The sequence below is a fragment of the Phycodurus eques genome, chromosome 11, assembly GCF_024500275.1.
Source record: "Phycodurus eques isolate BA_2022a chromosome 11, UOR_Pequ_1.1, whole genome shotgun sequence".
Taxonomy (NCBI): Eukaryota; Metazoa; Chordata; class Actinopteri; order Syngnathiformes; family Syngnathidae; genus Phycodurus; species Phycodurus eques.
Window position 1 is genome coordinate 27,769,092 of NC_084535.1, and position 16,753 is coordinate 27,785,844.

At 42.9% G+C, this 16,753-nt stretch overlaps 1 protein-coding gene across 5 annotated transcripts in view; it reads right to left on the reverse strand.

Annotated features, from left to right (window-relative positions):
* The window catches only part of gbf1 (golgi brefeldin A resistant guanine nucleotide exchange factor 1), a 133,562-nt gene that overhangs the window by 78,010 nt on the left and 38,799 nt on the right, over positions 1-16,753 (reverse strand). For all 5 annotated transcript variants that reach the window (XM_061689922.1, XM_061689927.1, XM_061689923.1 and 2 more), the window contains exon 4: positions 1,635-1,766. In XM_061689922.1, the coding sequence (XP_061545906.1) occupies positions 1,635-1,766 (132 nt within the window). The remainder of the gene's footprint in view (positions 1-1,634; positions 1,767-16,753) is intronic.

A 16,753-nucleotide genomic window follows, 5' to 3' on the forward strand; every position in this document is an offset into this window, starting at 1 on the left:
CTCCTCCTGTCGCCCGAGAGCCTGTCTCACCTCTTTCCTGCACAACACTCGTCCTGTCTCAGCTTCCACCACATGGTTCTCTGCTCTGCCTTTGTCTTCCTAATTTTCCTCCCCACCACCAGAGTCATCTTACACACCACCATCCTATGCTGTCTAGCCACACTCTCCCCTACCACTACCATACAGTCGGTAACCTCCTTCAGATTACGTCGTCTGCACAAGATGTAATCCACCTGTGTGTTTCTACCTCCGCTCTTGTAGGTCACCCTATGTTCCTGCCTCTTCTGGAAAAAAGTGTTCACTTCAGCCATTTTCATCCTTTTTGCAAAGTCTACCAACCATCTGTCTCTCCAAGTTCTTTTACTGGATACCGTACTTACCCATCACTTGTTCATCCCCGCTTATTTCTTTCACCAACATGTCCATTACAATCTGCACCAATCACGACGCTCTCTCTCTCTCTGTCTGGGATGCTCAGAACGACTTCGTCTAGCCCCTTGCAGAATTTCTCTTTCAACTCTAGGTCACATCCTACCTGTGGGGCATAGCCACTAATCACATTATACATAACACACTCAATTTCAAGTTTCAGCCTCATCACTCGATCTGATACGTATTTCACCTCCAAGACATTCTTAGCCAACTCTTCTTTTAAAATAACCCCGACTCCATTTCTCTTCCCATCTACACAAGGGTAAAATAATTTAAACCCTGCCCCTAAACTTCTAGCCTTACTGCCTTTCCACCTGGTCTCCTGGACACACAATATGTCAACCTTTCTCCTAATCTTCATGTCACCCAACTCCTGAGATTTTCCTGTCATAGTCCCAACATTCAAATTCCCCACATTCAGTTGTAGGCGCTGTGCTTTCCTCTTCTCTTTCTGCCGAAGAACCCGCTTTCCACCTCTTCTTCTTCTTCGACTTCGACCCACAGTAGCTGAATTTCCGCCGGCGGCGGACGTTGTTAACCCGGGCCACGACCGATCCGTTATGGAATTCTTTGGATGAACGCTCATATTTGTTTGGCAAAGTTTTAAGCCTTCCTGACGCAACCCTCTGCATTTATCCAGGCTTGGGACCGGCCTACAGTTTGCACTGGCTTGTGTACCCCATAGGGCCGCATTCAACCAAGGCATCATGTCTGTTTTTGTTTTCAAGCCCACTTGAAAACTGGGGGGCTTCAAACAAAAGGTGCTCTGTCCTGAGTTAACACATCTAGATGTAAATACCATGAAATAAAAGATGGAATTCTGACCTTTGTCATATTCATCTTTTGATCTGAAACCCAAATGTCTTCAGTATACAACAAAAACAAAGGACTTTACCTTGCTGTTCTAATACTTTTAAAGAGGACTGTATTTTAAAGGAGCAGTAAGTTTACACTGTTAAACAAGCTGTACACTGACTATATTACTTTGTAGCAAAGTGTCATTTCTTCAGTGTTGTCCCCTGAAAAGATGTCAAATATTTACAAAAATGTGAGGGGTGCTATCTGTTTTGTGATGGTTTTGTCTTTTGAAAATGCAGAGCAAGTCATTCCATGCAGAAATAATTCCGTGCAATTCCACGCATGGTCATGTGGTTGATGAGTAAACCAAATTTATAAAAAGAGGAATGGCTATGATAACTTACCTATTAAGCCATACGACAAGAACTTGTTGACAGAGGTAAGGGCAAGGCCTGTGATTGGTCCAGTGGTATCCTCCGAGCGGACCACCTCTAGGAAAGGTCTGAGGAACACATTGGGTTCTACGTCGGACAGTTCTGTAAATGAGGAAACAAGACATATCAGACATGTAGAGGCAATAACTGTTTACAAAAATAACAATATCCTCTATAGTTTCATTTGTCTAAGGAGTAGATGGGCGCACAACACTCTCCTGCAAACCCTGTATACACTGTGGGTGGGTAAAAATAGATTCATCAATGCATTGCAATACTCCCCCCCGCAATTCAATATCGATTCAGTAAATCAATCGTCTGAATCGATTCACCTCCTGGCCAGAGCAGGGCGCTTTGCATGTCATTCCCGTTGTATGGATGGCAGCTGCAGCAACCAAACAAGTTACCACAACAAAATGGTGACTAAAGCAAGCAGCCACAGGAGCAGAGTGGAGCGAGCAACTTCTACTTTGAAACCTGACGTTTGGGGTTATTTTGGATTCATCTGTAAATCCGAAACACATGAAATGGGCAAAAGACACTCAAACCACGATTAGCTTTACCAACAAGAAAATATGTCAGAAGTCACCGTCACAAAGCTGTATACAGAGTTAAGGCAGTAGTTTAGGAGTCGTTGAATTGGGTCGAAAGCAGAATGAGGGAGTCCCTCCCCAAAGAGTACTCCAAGAAGAGTGGGTACTGGGAGCTGGCTGGCTGTTGCATAAGCACAGACAACAGTAGGGACCCTATGTTGCGGTGCTTTAACACTTTAACTCATTCTCGTCAATGGCGTTTTTTTAACGGGTATGGGTGGGGGAGGGTCTTGTGCAGTTTGTGTGTGATCGTCAAGCCTCTGGATAACTGCAATGAGGATTGGCACCCTGTAGAGGGCAACAATGCCTTCAGCTGAACGTCCCTCCCTCAGAGGAAGAAGAAGGAGAGGGGGCGGGCTGGCGGGGTCCAACAGACAATGAGAAGAGACAAACATAATGGCAGAAAAGAGAGAAGACAAAATGAAAAAAATCGAAAAAAATAAATAAAAAGCTTTCGGTCCTAGAAATTCCCTTGCGCCAAGGCAAGAAAAATATTCCTGCGACCGTCAGGAATGACACCTGAGATCATCCGGGGAATAAAGGATGACACTCCGCGCCGATCACGTGCGCAAAATGCCGGCCCATACATAATGGCGAGATGCTCTCGGCCGCTTGCTGGCTGATCGTCTGCGAACTAGGATTTTAATAAATGGGAACCGGAATCTTCGGAGAATGAACTAGCCAGACGAGCTTCATTCGGCGCTTCCTCCGACGAAGACGAAGTTAACTCGTTTGCAGCTCGCGTTAGCTACATTTAGCGAGCAAACACGCTCCCTTCAATCCTTGTTACATAAAAAAATAATTTCGTCCCTATAGTTCACGTAATGTAACAGATGTTACAGCCAGTACTGATTTTAATTTTCCATCTCAGCTGACTCTGGGCAAGAGGCAGGCTACACCCTGAACTGGTCGCCAACCAAATTCAGAGCACATTTAAACAAACAACCAGTCGTACTCACATTCACACTGATGGGCAATTTAGAGTCTTCTGATCAACCTACCATGCATGCTTTTGGAATGTGGGAGGAAACCGGAGTACCCAGAGAAAACCCACACAGGCACAGGGAGAACATGCAAACTCCTCACAGGCGAGGCCGGATTTGAACCGGGGTCCTCAGAACTGTGAGACAGATGTGCTAACCAGTCATCATCGTGCCACCAATAATAATAAATAATCATAATAATAATGCATTCAATTAAATGACAACGATGAAGAGAAAGCCCACTGTTGAAATAAATCTGTCATCCACAACACACATCCAAGGACCTCGCGTGGCTTTCTGCCTGCATGTGCACGGATCCGATTCACCGATATTGCATTAGATCCCCGTGCCACAACTTCGACGTGGCAATAGCAGGTCTAAGTTGAAACTGACTTTTTGAAACCAAAATATCACTCTGCCAAGCAGGACACACCCTCACTGCGCTGACACCCCCTTGCTTGGCACAGATGGGTCTGCCAACGTGCAGCGAGTCTTGCGCTTGCACGAAAATTAAGATGCATCACTAAAAATAGAGCCTTCAGTCACCAACATGTCACATGCTCCAGGCGGAAGCCAAAGGACACCCCCCAACCCACCCCCCCGTTGTGCCGACACTGCCCAGCTTGGCGCATGCTTGTTTAGGAAATAGGGAAACAGCACAGTGAGCCTTGCGCTGGCACGAATATCAAGATGCGCACCACTCTGGCGCACGTTGCGCATTCAACAACTTTAGAGCCCTGAGACTTTAATAGTACTCACACAAGGGCTGCACAATGTTGGGGGGGAAAAATAACAGATTTTTTTTTTTTTTTTTTTTTTAACCCTGCGATGTATATTATGATGTGAAAAAATAAACGATAACATAATCGTGACATGCGAAAACCAGCCTAGATTTCTCTTTTCCTGTCTGTGTATTGTTTGGACAGTTTATTATAGCTTCAGGAGAAAAGAAACAAAGGTACAGTCTAAAGACCCCCCCTCCTCCCCCACCCCCAATGTCATGCCTGGGGCTACGCAAACATCATTTCCTGTGCCATGTAAGAATCCAGCAACAGGCAGAACGGGACCACACTAGTCATTTGAGCTTTCTGCAAAGTATGTAGTACTTTAACTTATAACGTAAAGTATGTTTAATAACGCATAGCACTTATATAGCGCTTTTCAAGGAACTCAAAGACGCTTTACAATTGCAAACATTATTCAGTCACTCCACAGTCACACCATGGTGGTGGTAAGCTACTTGTGGAGCCACAGCTGCCTTGGGGCAGTCTGATGGAAGCATGGCTGCCATTCTGCGCCTATGGCCCCTCTGACAACAATCCACCCACATTCATCCATTTCTGTGAGGTGTTTCAACATTGTGTTCCATGTGCCACCTTTTAACTTTCAGCACTTGCCGCTCCAAAGGTCTCTGCACCCCCCTGGAGAAAAATAAGTATGCACCACTATGAACAATAAACATAAATGCTAATGTGAAAAGACACTACTTGGTAAAACCCAAGGAGAGCGCAATATACAGCACATCATCAGCAAGTTTTGTTTTACTCTGGGAACCCACCTTCGAGAGTCTTTGAAGGGAACATTCCAAGAGAAAGCAGGGTCATGGGGGGGTGGCAAAAAATAAAAAACAGGTAAAAACAACAACAGGCAAAGTTAGTGGAGTCACGCACGCCACTGTGAAACACTGAGTATATACCCTAGGAATACCGCGTAAATCATGGCTCCACTCCGGGCATAGAAAAACAACTTGGGCATGAAAAGTGCTGCAGTGAGAGTCTGACTAATTTCTAAAACTGCACATGTAACCACCATGAATTAAGAGTCTGATATCCAAAATCCCTACGGCTTTGTTTAGAAATAAAATATGGAATCATTTGGAAACTCAAAGAGACTATCTGCTGGCAAGGTCACTTTATGGCCTCCTTACTTTCAAAGGCAAACCTATTACTTTCTGCTTTATTGAATATTTTTTCACCTGTTTCATTTCAGGTTAAATCTAAGAGCTTTGAGCAGTCATAGTTTTAGGTGGGAGGGTGTCAACCAAGTGTAAATTTAGAACAGAGTTTGCATCATGTTGCAAATACACTAATGTATATTTTTAAAGAAAATATTAACTCAGCAGATTCAGAGATACACCAATAAAAATACAAAATCATACTTATACTGAGATTAAGTAATATGAATTGTTAATGTCATGGTGGCAATTATCCATTGAGGAAATAAAAGGGTTTAGTGACCCATGTGTGTGTGGGGGGACATGTATTATCGGTGAAAGCCGGGTGCCCAAATGAATCTGTCAATAGATCCTGATGAAGACTTCTTCAGAGGTGATCACCCAATAAGCGATATGGCTTCTTTCCCAAAGACGAGATTGGAAAACTAAATTGTGCTGTATTGATCTGGATGGCCATCAGTGAACACAATGCGGACTGAAGCCATGTGTCAATGGCCATCAACAATCGTAAGCCAAAGCCTAGATACAGTCAGTATTTCGACGGAGTTTGCGGTCACGATGAAACAACCACCCAAAAGCCGGATGACCTCTACTTGGAACTGACAACAAACAACAAAATAAGTAACTGAGCGGTAAAGCAAGCGTGAATGTGCCGCACATGCTGTCCTCATCTGAGTTTGCTCATTTAAGCGTATGTGTAAGCCAAACATGAGTTGAATTGGTTATAAAATAAAAGTCGTCAAATCTGTGTACAGACTCTCAATGACCATGAACCTCATCCCCTCAAGCTTTCAACATGCTAGAGCCCCATCTTTCTGCTTTGAGTATCCAGCCATGTGTGGATTACCACTCCAAATGACCCCAGCAAAAAGAAAGGGGGAAGGGGTGAACCTCTACCCCCAGGAGAGTACCTTGGGATGAAGCTGGCTTACTGCAGAAACAGAAGCTCGCTTTAACACATGCACATCTATTGGCACTGGAGCAGAAAAAGGCTTAGAATACAGGGAGAGAGAAAACAGGAGATGAAACTGAGCTGCAGACACACATTGTCCAGACAAAGATGAAAAAAAAATTGACATCAGAAATGAAATACAAACAATACCCACAATGTATGAAACCTTCTGACTGTAAAACAATTATTTCCATCTGGAGCCTCGACAGATTATTGTAATGCTATCTAAGCAGAGTCAAGAGTTACACAAACAGGGCAGTCTTAGGCAGAATCACAGTGTTGAAGGGTCAAGCAAGTACATCAAAAGCAGAGTAGGATTACAATGTAACTCTCACTCTGTAAGTGAAAATGACTATCTTCATAACACAAGTTCCATTTAGGGTATGCTTAGATTTCAGACCATCTATTTAGGCTGGAGTCTGTGCAAGGACTATTTCAACTGACTCTATTTTACACGTAAATATATATTTTGATGTTTTAATATTTGAGGGAACTAGTGTTCCTTTTTTTTACTTTTAATTAAGTGATCGATGGCAAATAACTGTCTCACACGCATTAGATTGAGTCTTGCTGTGAGAGCACACGTGTTTGTTATGTTGGCTCGGGAGCGAAAAGGGAAGGCAGAGATCTTCGCCAGTGATGTAGATAAGCTTGAGAAATTCGAATGATCTGATTTCAGGCCTCTTTTCAGAAAAACGTCTGGAACTCAGGAATGCGTGTACGATTTTAATTCATATTTCACGTTTACTGAGACACCATAGAGACAATATTATATCCCAAATACGAGAAAAAGTTGGTTTGGCAAAATATGTACCCTTTAAAGACATATAAAGAAAGTGTCGGAGTTTTTATTATCCCAAATTTTGGTGACAATATTTTCAATCTCATCTTTAGCAGGTAAATTGTATGCCTTGTATTAGGTTCAAGTGGCTTTAAGACTGTTGTTTGAGTTGGCCAGTCAAAAATGTCTTCTGGTGCCAAGAAGAAAGCCTGCAAGATGAAACCATGACATTAGCGCCAATGAATTTCAAATATAAGTTTGGATGTTTGGGATCCAAAGCTTTACCCATCACTTTCCATCAGTCCATAACAGGCCACCAGAACTTTAGAGACTCATCTGTGTACGTTTTAGAGAAAAATCCAGCCAGCCCATCCCGTTTTTTTTGGTGTTGTTGTAACAAGCTGTTTACATCTTCTGGAGTAGCCTCAGTGCTTTTGTTCTGCAAACCATTGTCTGTGATACATTCACAATGTAAAAACACTGAGGAGAAGAAGAGAGAATTATCTCAATGCATCAAGGGAAATCCTCTGCCAGTCTGGCCCTAAGGCAGTATAACTAAGGGATTAGGCTTGGGTGATTTAGATTTTGGCTTTTCACGATCATAAACTCATTATAATGGAAGAAAAAAGTATTAATGTGCCAAACGACGACATAGTGTGTGCATGTACTCGTCCGTTGCAAAAGCATCCTGAATGCACTTGAGCATGTGACTCAGGCTGCAAAATTAATCCAATTTTAATTGTGATCGGGATTTTGGATGCCACGATTAAATGAGCCTGATTTCTAGCGATTTTTCACATTTTAAATGCGTGCACTCCTGCGGAATAAAGCACTTTCGCAACCTAGTCAGTCAGCCACCAGGGGGCGAACGCATGGTCAAGGCTTCATTAAGCTGCCGAAAGAAGAAGCGAGCGGCGCCCAGTGTTCTGTCACTCTCGGTGGAATTATGAGCATCAGTCATGCCAAGAGAAGCAGGTACAGCAAATATTGGAACTAGTGCCTCAGAAAGAGATCTGTATTCTGTTTTGTTTCAAGGCAGGTGACATTCAACAAGAAGCCATATGTTAAGAGTGGGCTGTCAAAGTTAAAGTGTTAACTCATGACTCATCACAAAAAGATAAATCCATCCATCCATCCATCCATCTTCCGTTCCGCTTATCCTCACTAGGGTCGCGGGCATGCTGGAGCCTATCCCAGCTAACTTCAGGCGAGGGGCGTCACCATTTTTCTCACTAAATATATTTCCAAAGGTGCTATTGACATGAAATGTTCACCAGATGGGAACAACCCAAGTAATCCATACATACAAATAAATTACAACAAATAATATCAGAAATTAAGTTGTGTGTAATAATTTGAAATGACACAGGGAAAAACTATTGAATACATGAAGAAACGGAGGTGCAAAAAGGCATGGAAAGCCAAGACAACACTTAAAATCTATCAATCAAAACAGCGATCCAGCCCCTTGTCAGTGCAAATGAATATCAGCTGGTTCAGTCCTAATTGATGGCCTACAAAAAGGTCTCATTGCCAAGGTGTGAGTCAAGACACTACGACTAATTGTTGCAAAACATAACGATGGCATTGGTTACAGGCTCATTTCTAAGCATACCTAAGCCAGTGAGCACGGTGGAAAGCCAATCATACCACCATAAATTGGACTTGATCAGGGGCAAGATTTCTGACAGAGGAGTGCAAAGAATAATCAGAACAGTTGTCCAAGAGCCAAGGACCACCTGTAGAGAGCTTCAAAAAGCCCTGGAATTAGCAGGTACTGTTGTCACAAGGAAAAGAGTGAGTAATACACTTTGCTGCCATGGCCTGTATGCACGCTCACCACACAAGACCCCATTTCTGGGGGGGGAAAAAAAAAAAAAAAAAAAAACATGTCAAAGCTCATTTAAAGTTTGTTGAACAACATTCGGACAAGCCAGATAGACTGGGAGAATATTGTCTGGTCCGATGAGAGCAAAATGTAACCGTTTGGATGAGATAGTGCCATTTCTCCTCCAAACGTGGTGTGCAGTATCACCCTACAAACACCATACCAACAGTGGAGTTCGGAGGGGGGAACATGATGGTGCTGGGCTGCTTTTCAGCAAATGGTACTGGTAAACTTCACATTATTGAAGGAAAGATGAATGGGCAAATCATTCTTGACAAAAATCTACTGCCACTCACGAGGATGATGAAAATGAAACAAGGGTGGATATTTCAGCAGGATAATTATCCAAATCATGCTGCCAAAGAAACTCTCAATTGGTTTCAAAGAAAAAAAATAAAGCTGCCAGAATGGCCCAGCAAATCACATGACTTGAATCTCATCGAAAATCAATGGAAAGAACTGAAACTCAAGGTCCATTAAAAAAAAAGCTGTTCGCTGCTCTTCTCTCTCTACACGAACGACTGCACCTCAGCGAACCCGACTGTCAAACTCCTGAAGTTTGCAGATGACGCCACTGTCATCGGCCTCATCAAGGACGGTGACGAGTCTGCATAGACAGGAAGCGGAGCGGCCGGAGCTGCGGTGCGGCCGACGCAACCTGGAGCTGAACACGCTCAAGACTGTAGAGATGATCGTGGACTTCAGGAGACATCCTTCGCCACAACTGCCCCTCACGTTGTCCAGCTGCCTTGTGTCAACCGTCGAGACCTTCAAGTTCCTGGGAATTACAATCTCTCAGGACCTGAAGTGGACGACCAACGTTAACTCCGTCCTCAAAAAGGCCCAGCAGAGGATGTACTTCCTGCGGCTTCTGAGAAAGCACGGCCTGCCACCGGAGCTGCTGAGACAGTTCTGCACAGCGGTCATCGAATGAGTCCTGTGTTCTTCCATCACAGTCTGGTTTGGTGCTGCTACAAAAAAGGACAAACTCCGACTGCAACGGACAATCAAAACTGCTGAAAGGATTGTCGGTACCCCCCTACCCACCATTGAGGACTTGCACGCTGCCAGAACTAAGACAAGGGCGTGCAAAATCCTCTCGGACCCTCCGCACCCCGGTCACCAGCTCTTCCAGCTCCTTCCCTCAGGTAGGCGCTACCGATCAATGCAAACTAGAAGTAGTAGACATTCCAACAGCTTCTTCCCTCTTGCGATCAACTTCTTAAACACCTAACCTAGAATTCCATTACAACAAGCTGGAAATTTTTTGACTTGAGTTCGTTGCACAATCATTTGCACAACCAACATTGTCCCAGATGATCGCACTACTCGTCACTTTAAACCGCATACACTCCTTGAAGTCTCAGCGCCCTTTGCACAATGATCATTGCACCGGACTATTGCAATATTAGTCATTCAAACTGCTCTAAGTGCTAGAGGACTCTGCATCTTTTTGCACAATTGTTTTTTGTCAATGTCTTTATGTCTCCAAAGTGTTCTGTAAATTGACTGTCTGTTGTACTAGAGCGGCTCCAACTACCGGAGACAAATTCCTTGTGTGTTTTGGACATACTTGGCAAATAAAGATGATTCTGATTCTGATACCAGCAGTCAAACATGGTGGCGGTAGTGTGATCCTCTTGGGCTGCTTTCCTCCTTCAGGAGCGGGACAATTTACTGTGATTGATGGAACCATGAATTCAGCTCATTTACCTAAAATCCTGAAGGAGAATGTTCAGCCATCAGTTTGTGACCTCAAGCTAAAGCGCAGTTGGGTTCTGCAGCAGGATAATGATCCAAAACACACGAGCAAGTCAACTTCTGAATGGCTTAAAAGAAAACAAAATGAAGGTTTTGGCGTGGACTAGTCAAAGTCCGGACTTGAATCAGATTGAAATCCAGGGGCATGAACCTTAAAAGGCCATTCATGCTAAAAGACTCAATTTTTGCTGAATTCAAACAATTCTGCAAGGAAGAGTGGGCCAAAATAGCTCCAGAGAGATGTGAAAGACTCATTGCCAGTTCTAGAAAACGCTTGATTTCAGTTGTTGCTGCGGAAGATGGCCCAACCAGGTATTAGATTTAGGGAGCTATTACTTTTTCACACAGGGACAGGTAACTTTGAATAGTTTAATAAATGAAATCACCATTTAAAAACAGCATTTTAAGTTCACTTGGGTTATATTTGATGATCTTAAACATCAAAATGGGGAAACTATGCAAAATCTGAAATTGAGAATGGGGCCAATACTTTTTCACAGTACTGTAATTCGATTTAGAAAAATCCAGCCATTTTCCATACCGGCATATCCTCACTCGGGTCACAGGTGGGCTGGAGCCTATCCCAGCAGACTCTGGGCGAGAGGCAGTGTAGACCCTGAACTGGTCGCCAGCCAATCGCACATATAAACAAACAACCATTCGCATCGCCAGCTTAATGCGAACACTCAATGGAAAACACTAACACAGCAAAAATGTGCATGAGTCAAGGGAGGGATTTATTTTCAAATAAAGGAAAATTCACACACAAACACTGTAGTAACACATATTGACAGGTAATATAAGAATACCTCATCAATATCTGTTAAAAAAAAAATCTCCATATTAATAACTTCAATTGCAATTTTCTTCTCCATTTTTTTGTTTCTACATGACTTCTCAATGTAAGCGTCTCTCCATACATGCACCACACTGACCCCAAGAGGCCAAGCCGCACACAGCTGGAAGGTATTTATTTTTATTTACTGTTTTTCTATTGCTATTATTTTTATATATTAATTTACTTGTTACAAATCTATTTTCTGGATGATCTTTTAAGTTATAGTTAAAGTCAAGTTTTGGTAGTTGAAGAAATTAAAGTTTTAAAATCAATGAATAATGTTCATTATTGATAATTTGAGAATCACAATCATCACGAATATTTTTTTTTTCCCCCATAATCCCCTCTACCAGTAAGGGATGCTTTGGAATTGTGCTTTAGGTCAATTCCAAAGCAATAAGGAGCATCAAAAGCAAGATTTAAAGTCTTCACCATATCCGCTCTGATTCTTCCTCACATTAATGATTTTTTTTTGCATTATTTTGTTTCAACAGTCAAAAGATTACACGGTTTAAAAGAAGTCATTAAAAGGATGCCTTAACTAAGTCACACCCAGTTCACAAAATAAGATGCAGATGGTTTCTAAAATACAGTAAAGAAGCCCTCTACTGTGTATAGTATGGTCAGAGCAAAGAAAAGCAGCAGCTAAAGAAAAAGTTCATCTCGTCTTTGACCGCCAAAATCAAATACTGATGGTTATTGATTGGGACCTCTTTGCTGCTAAAATTAAGTCAGACCCTTGGTTGCAGTGTAATGGTTCCTGATACAGAGGAGAAATCTAACACCAGTAAGGTCAACAGGTTTATTAAAAAAGAAAAACTGAAATATCACACAGCCATAAGTATTCTGACCCTTTGCTAAGGATTTAGTAGAAGCACTCTTTTGAGCGAGTACAGCCATGAATTTGGGGATCCTCTCCCATTCCTCGCAAATCTTCTCTAGTTCCGTCAGGTTGGATGGTGAACGTTAGTGGACAGCCATTTTCAGGTCTCTCCAGAGATGCTCCATTGGGTTTAAGTCATGGCTCTGGCTGGGCCACAGAATTGTTCTGAAGCCACTCCTTCGTTATTTTAGCTGTGTGCTAAGGGTCATTGTCTTGTTGGAAGGTGAACCTTCGGCCCAGTCTGAGGTCCTGAGCACTCTGGAGAAGGCTTTTGTCTTTTTGTCCAGGATATCCCTGTACTTTGCCGCATTCATCTTTCCTTCGATTGCAACCGGTCGTCTCCCTGTCCCTGCAACTGAAAAACACCCCCACAGCATGCTGCTGCCGCCACCATGCTTCACTGGTGGGACTGTATTGGACAGGTGATGAGCAGTGCCTGGTTTTCTCCACACCGCTTAGTTATTAAGGCCAAAACGTTCTATCTTGGTCTCATCAGATCAGAGAATCTTATTTCTCACCATCTTGGAGTCCTGCAGGTGTTTTTTTTACCAAACTCCATGCGGGCTTTCATGTGTCTTGTACTGAGGAGAGGCAACCGTCGGGCCACTCTACCATAAAGCCATGACTGGTGGAGGGCTGTAGTGATGGTTGACTTTCTAGAACGTTCCCCCATCCCGTGGCTGCATCTCTGGAGCTCAGCCACAGTGATCTTTGGGTTCTTCTTTACCTCTCTCACTAAGGCTCTTCTCCCCCCGATTGCTCAGTTTGACCGGACGGCCAGCTCTCGGGAGGGTTCTGGTCATCCCAGACGTCTTCCATTTCAGGATTATGGAGGCCACTGTGCTCTTAGGAACCTTAAGTGCAGTATAATCTTTTTTGTAACCTTTGCCAGATCTGTGCCTTCCCACAATTCTGTCTCTGAGCTCTTCAGGCAGTTCCTTTGACCTCATGAGCTGTAAGGTCTTATATAGACAGGTGTGTGTCTTTCCTAATCCAGTATAATCAAACACAGCTGGATTCCAATGGAGGTGTAAAACCATTTCAAGGATGATCAGAAGAAATGGTCAGTACCAGAGTTAAATATGAGTGTCACAGCAAAGGGTCTGAATACTTATGGCTGTATGATAGTTCAGCTTTTCTTTTTCAATAAATCTCCAAAAAATTTAAAAAAAAAAAATCTTCTGTCAATATGGGGTGCTGTGTGTACATTAATGAGTAAAAAAATTAACTTAAATGATTTTAGCAAATGGCTGCAATATAACAAAGAGTAAAAACTTTAAGGGGGTCTGAATCCTTTCCGTACCCACTGTGTGTGTGGGTGGGTGCGTGCGTGTGTTTCAGAACTTAAGACAATCCATATGCCAAGTCTGTCAAAATTAAGAGTGACTGCCATTTCCACGGGAAACAGTACTAGAGATATGTGGCAGAGTTATAACAATGACATCAATTTTATTTACCATTTACAATTTCCATTGAAAACAGAACTTTAAGCCTTTAAAGACCAAACAAAATTACTAAAAATGTCAACCAACCCTTTTAGCAATTTATGTTTGACCATCACCCTCTGAGTCATGCTGGACCACCTTCAAGAGCATCACAGGTCCCCGGCTGGACCCCCTACAGTTTGCCTACCAAGCGAACAGGTCTGCGGATGATGCAGTCAACATGGGACTACACTTCATCCTAGAACACCTCGACAGTGCAGGGACCTACGCGAGGATCCTGTTTGTGGACTTCAGCTCAGCGTTCAACACCATCATCCCCAAACTCCTTTCCTCAAGCTTCTCCAGCTCAACGTCTCGCCTGCAAGCTGCCAGTGGATTTACAGCTTCCTGACGGGCAGGACACAGCCGGTGAGGCTTGGGGAGGCCACCTCATCCACACGCAGCATCAGCACTGGGGCGCCCCAAGGTTGTGTCCTCTCTCCGCTGCTCTTCTCTCGCTACACGAACGACTGCACCTCAACAGACCTGGCCGTCAAACTCCTGAAGTTTGCAGATGACACCACTGTCATCGGCCTCATCAAGGATGGTGACGAGTCTGCATATCAACAGGAAGTAGAGTGGCTGGAGCTGTGGTGCGGCTGACACAACCTGGAGCTGAACACGCTCAAGACTGTAGAGATGATCGTGGACTTCAGCAGACATCCTTCGCCACAGCTGCCCCTCACTTTGTCCAGCTGCCTTGTGTCCACCGTCAAGACCTTCGAGATCCTGGGAATTACAGTCTCTCAGGACCTGAAGTAGGCGATCAACATCAACTCCGTCCTCAAAAAGGCTTCCCTCTTGCAATCAACTTCTTAAACAGCTATCCTACAATTCCATTGCAACATGCTACCAATTTTTTTGTCTGAGTTTGCTGTCACATTTCTGTCGGGCCAATTATATATTATTCGTGCACTCACTGTAGTAGTCTCGCCACGCTGCACTATTTGCATATCTGTTGTTGACCAATACTGGCCACTCATGCCAGAGTAGCATCTGCTCCATTTGCACACTGATTGAGGAGTATCTGCAACATTTGCACAATCAACATTGTCCCAGATTATCGCACTACTCGCTTGAAGTCTCGGCGCCCTTTGCACAATGGTCATTGCACCAGGCATTAGTCATTCAAACTGCTCTACGTTCTGGAGGACTGCATCTTTTTGCACAATTGTCCAAAAAAAAAAAATTTTTTTACCAGCATTACCAGATAACTAGCAACCATTTTTTGCTCAGTGACTGTTTTTCTCAATGTCTTTGTCTCAAAAGTGTTCTCTGTCAATTGACTGTCTGTTGTCGTATTCGAGCGGCTCAAATTACCGGAGACAAATTCCTTGTGTGTTTTTTGGACATACTTGGCAAATAAAGATGATTCTGAGTGACATCCTCGACAGGTTGTATGACTAACTTTGGATTACATCCAAAATATAAGAAAATGTCTATATGTACAAAATTATAGCTGCTTTTGGATGTGACAATGAGTAAATAGGGTACTAAAAGCAAGCATGAGATCTGAAAAAAGCAGAAAACCAACCATCCAACAATCCAATGTGTGCGTGTCTCAGTGAATGTATGCGTGCGTGCGTGCGAGAGAGAGAGAGAGAGAGAGAGAGATCCTTGTTTGTTTCACCTGCTGCACTCCTTCAATCCTCCACTAATGGCATTCCCATGGGTTAGGAGAGTCGAGAAACCACATACCGTAAAGGCAGATTGCTCTGTGCTCTCATCAGACACAATATCACCACACTGGTACCACTAGTCACTAGTGTTCAGTGTTGAGAAGTAATTAATTGCAAGTAGTGACTAGATTACATAATTTAATGACGAAATATACAGTACGCAATTATAATTACCATTACCTTACTGGGAGACGTGTAATTAAACTACAGTTGCTTCTGGGAATTTTTTTGTTTTTTGAAAAATAGCCGCAAAAGCTCAGATTTATTCAATTGTTTTTTCCATTTCACCATACACTTGTGATTGGCTCTCTGGTCACGTGCCATTCTGCTGCTAGACTCAATCGACTTGTAGCAACAATGCAGCGCACAACACGTTCCTGGGTCGGAAATAGGGCTGTAACTGACTATTATCGATCGCGATTTATTTATTTATTTTTTTAAATCGATGAATCGGATTTTTAAATTGGCAGTGCAAAAAAAAGTGCACAAAAGGGTTGCTGCATTAATATCCCGTAGCTCTAATAAAAATTTTTTTTATTATTATTAATTAATTAATATATATATATTTTTTTTTTTTAAATCATAGAATAAAAAACCTGTTGAGGTCAAATAGCTTTACAATAGGCCGTGGACCAAGCACACAAAAACATACAAATGTTTGCCATTCAGTACCTGCTAAAAATTGTTTTGTCATCCTCGTCAATACATCTCTTTACTCAGTCTCAACTGCCACATCAAGATTTTCATGCAGGCCCATAACCTTACCACCGTCTCTCTGTGAATCTAGTAACAAAACAATCACTCTCACTCTTGACCACTTATGCATTTAATTCACACATAAGGCATTAAAGAAATAAAGCCACACACAAAGTAAAAAACTATTTCAAAATATGCCTCTTATCGCATCATGCTCCTCATTTTCTGAATTCAAGCTCTCCATTTCCCAAACGTTCAAGTCTTCAAATTTTGTACACTACAAGAACATTACGTACAAACTGTCTAAATAATAATAATGCATAAAAATAGCGCTTTTCTAGGCACTCAAATATGTTTTACAATTCCATGCATTCTTTATTCACTCCTCAATCACACCCTGGTTGTAGTAAGCTACTTGTGTAACCACAGCTGCCGTGGGGCAGTATGACAGAAGCGTGGCTGCCATTCTGCACCGACGGACCCTACGACCACCACCAAACACCCAACCACATTAATTCGTAGGCTATGTGGCTCATGCCCAGGGACACAACAGCAACATTCGCTCGGGACGGGGTGATACGAACCAGCGACCCTCCA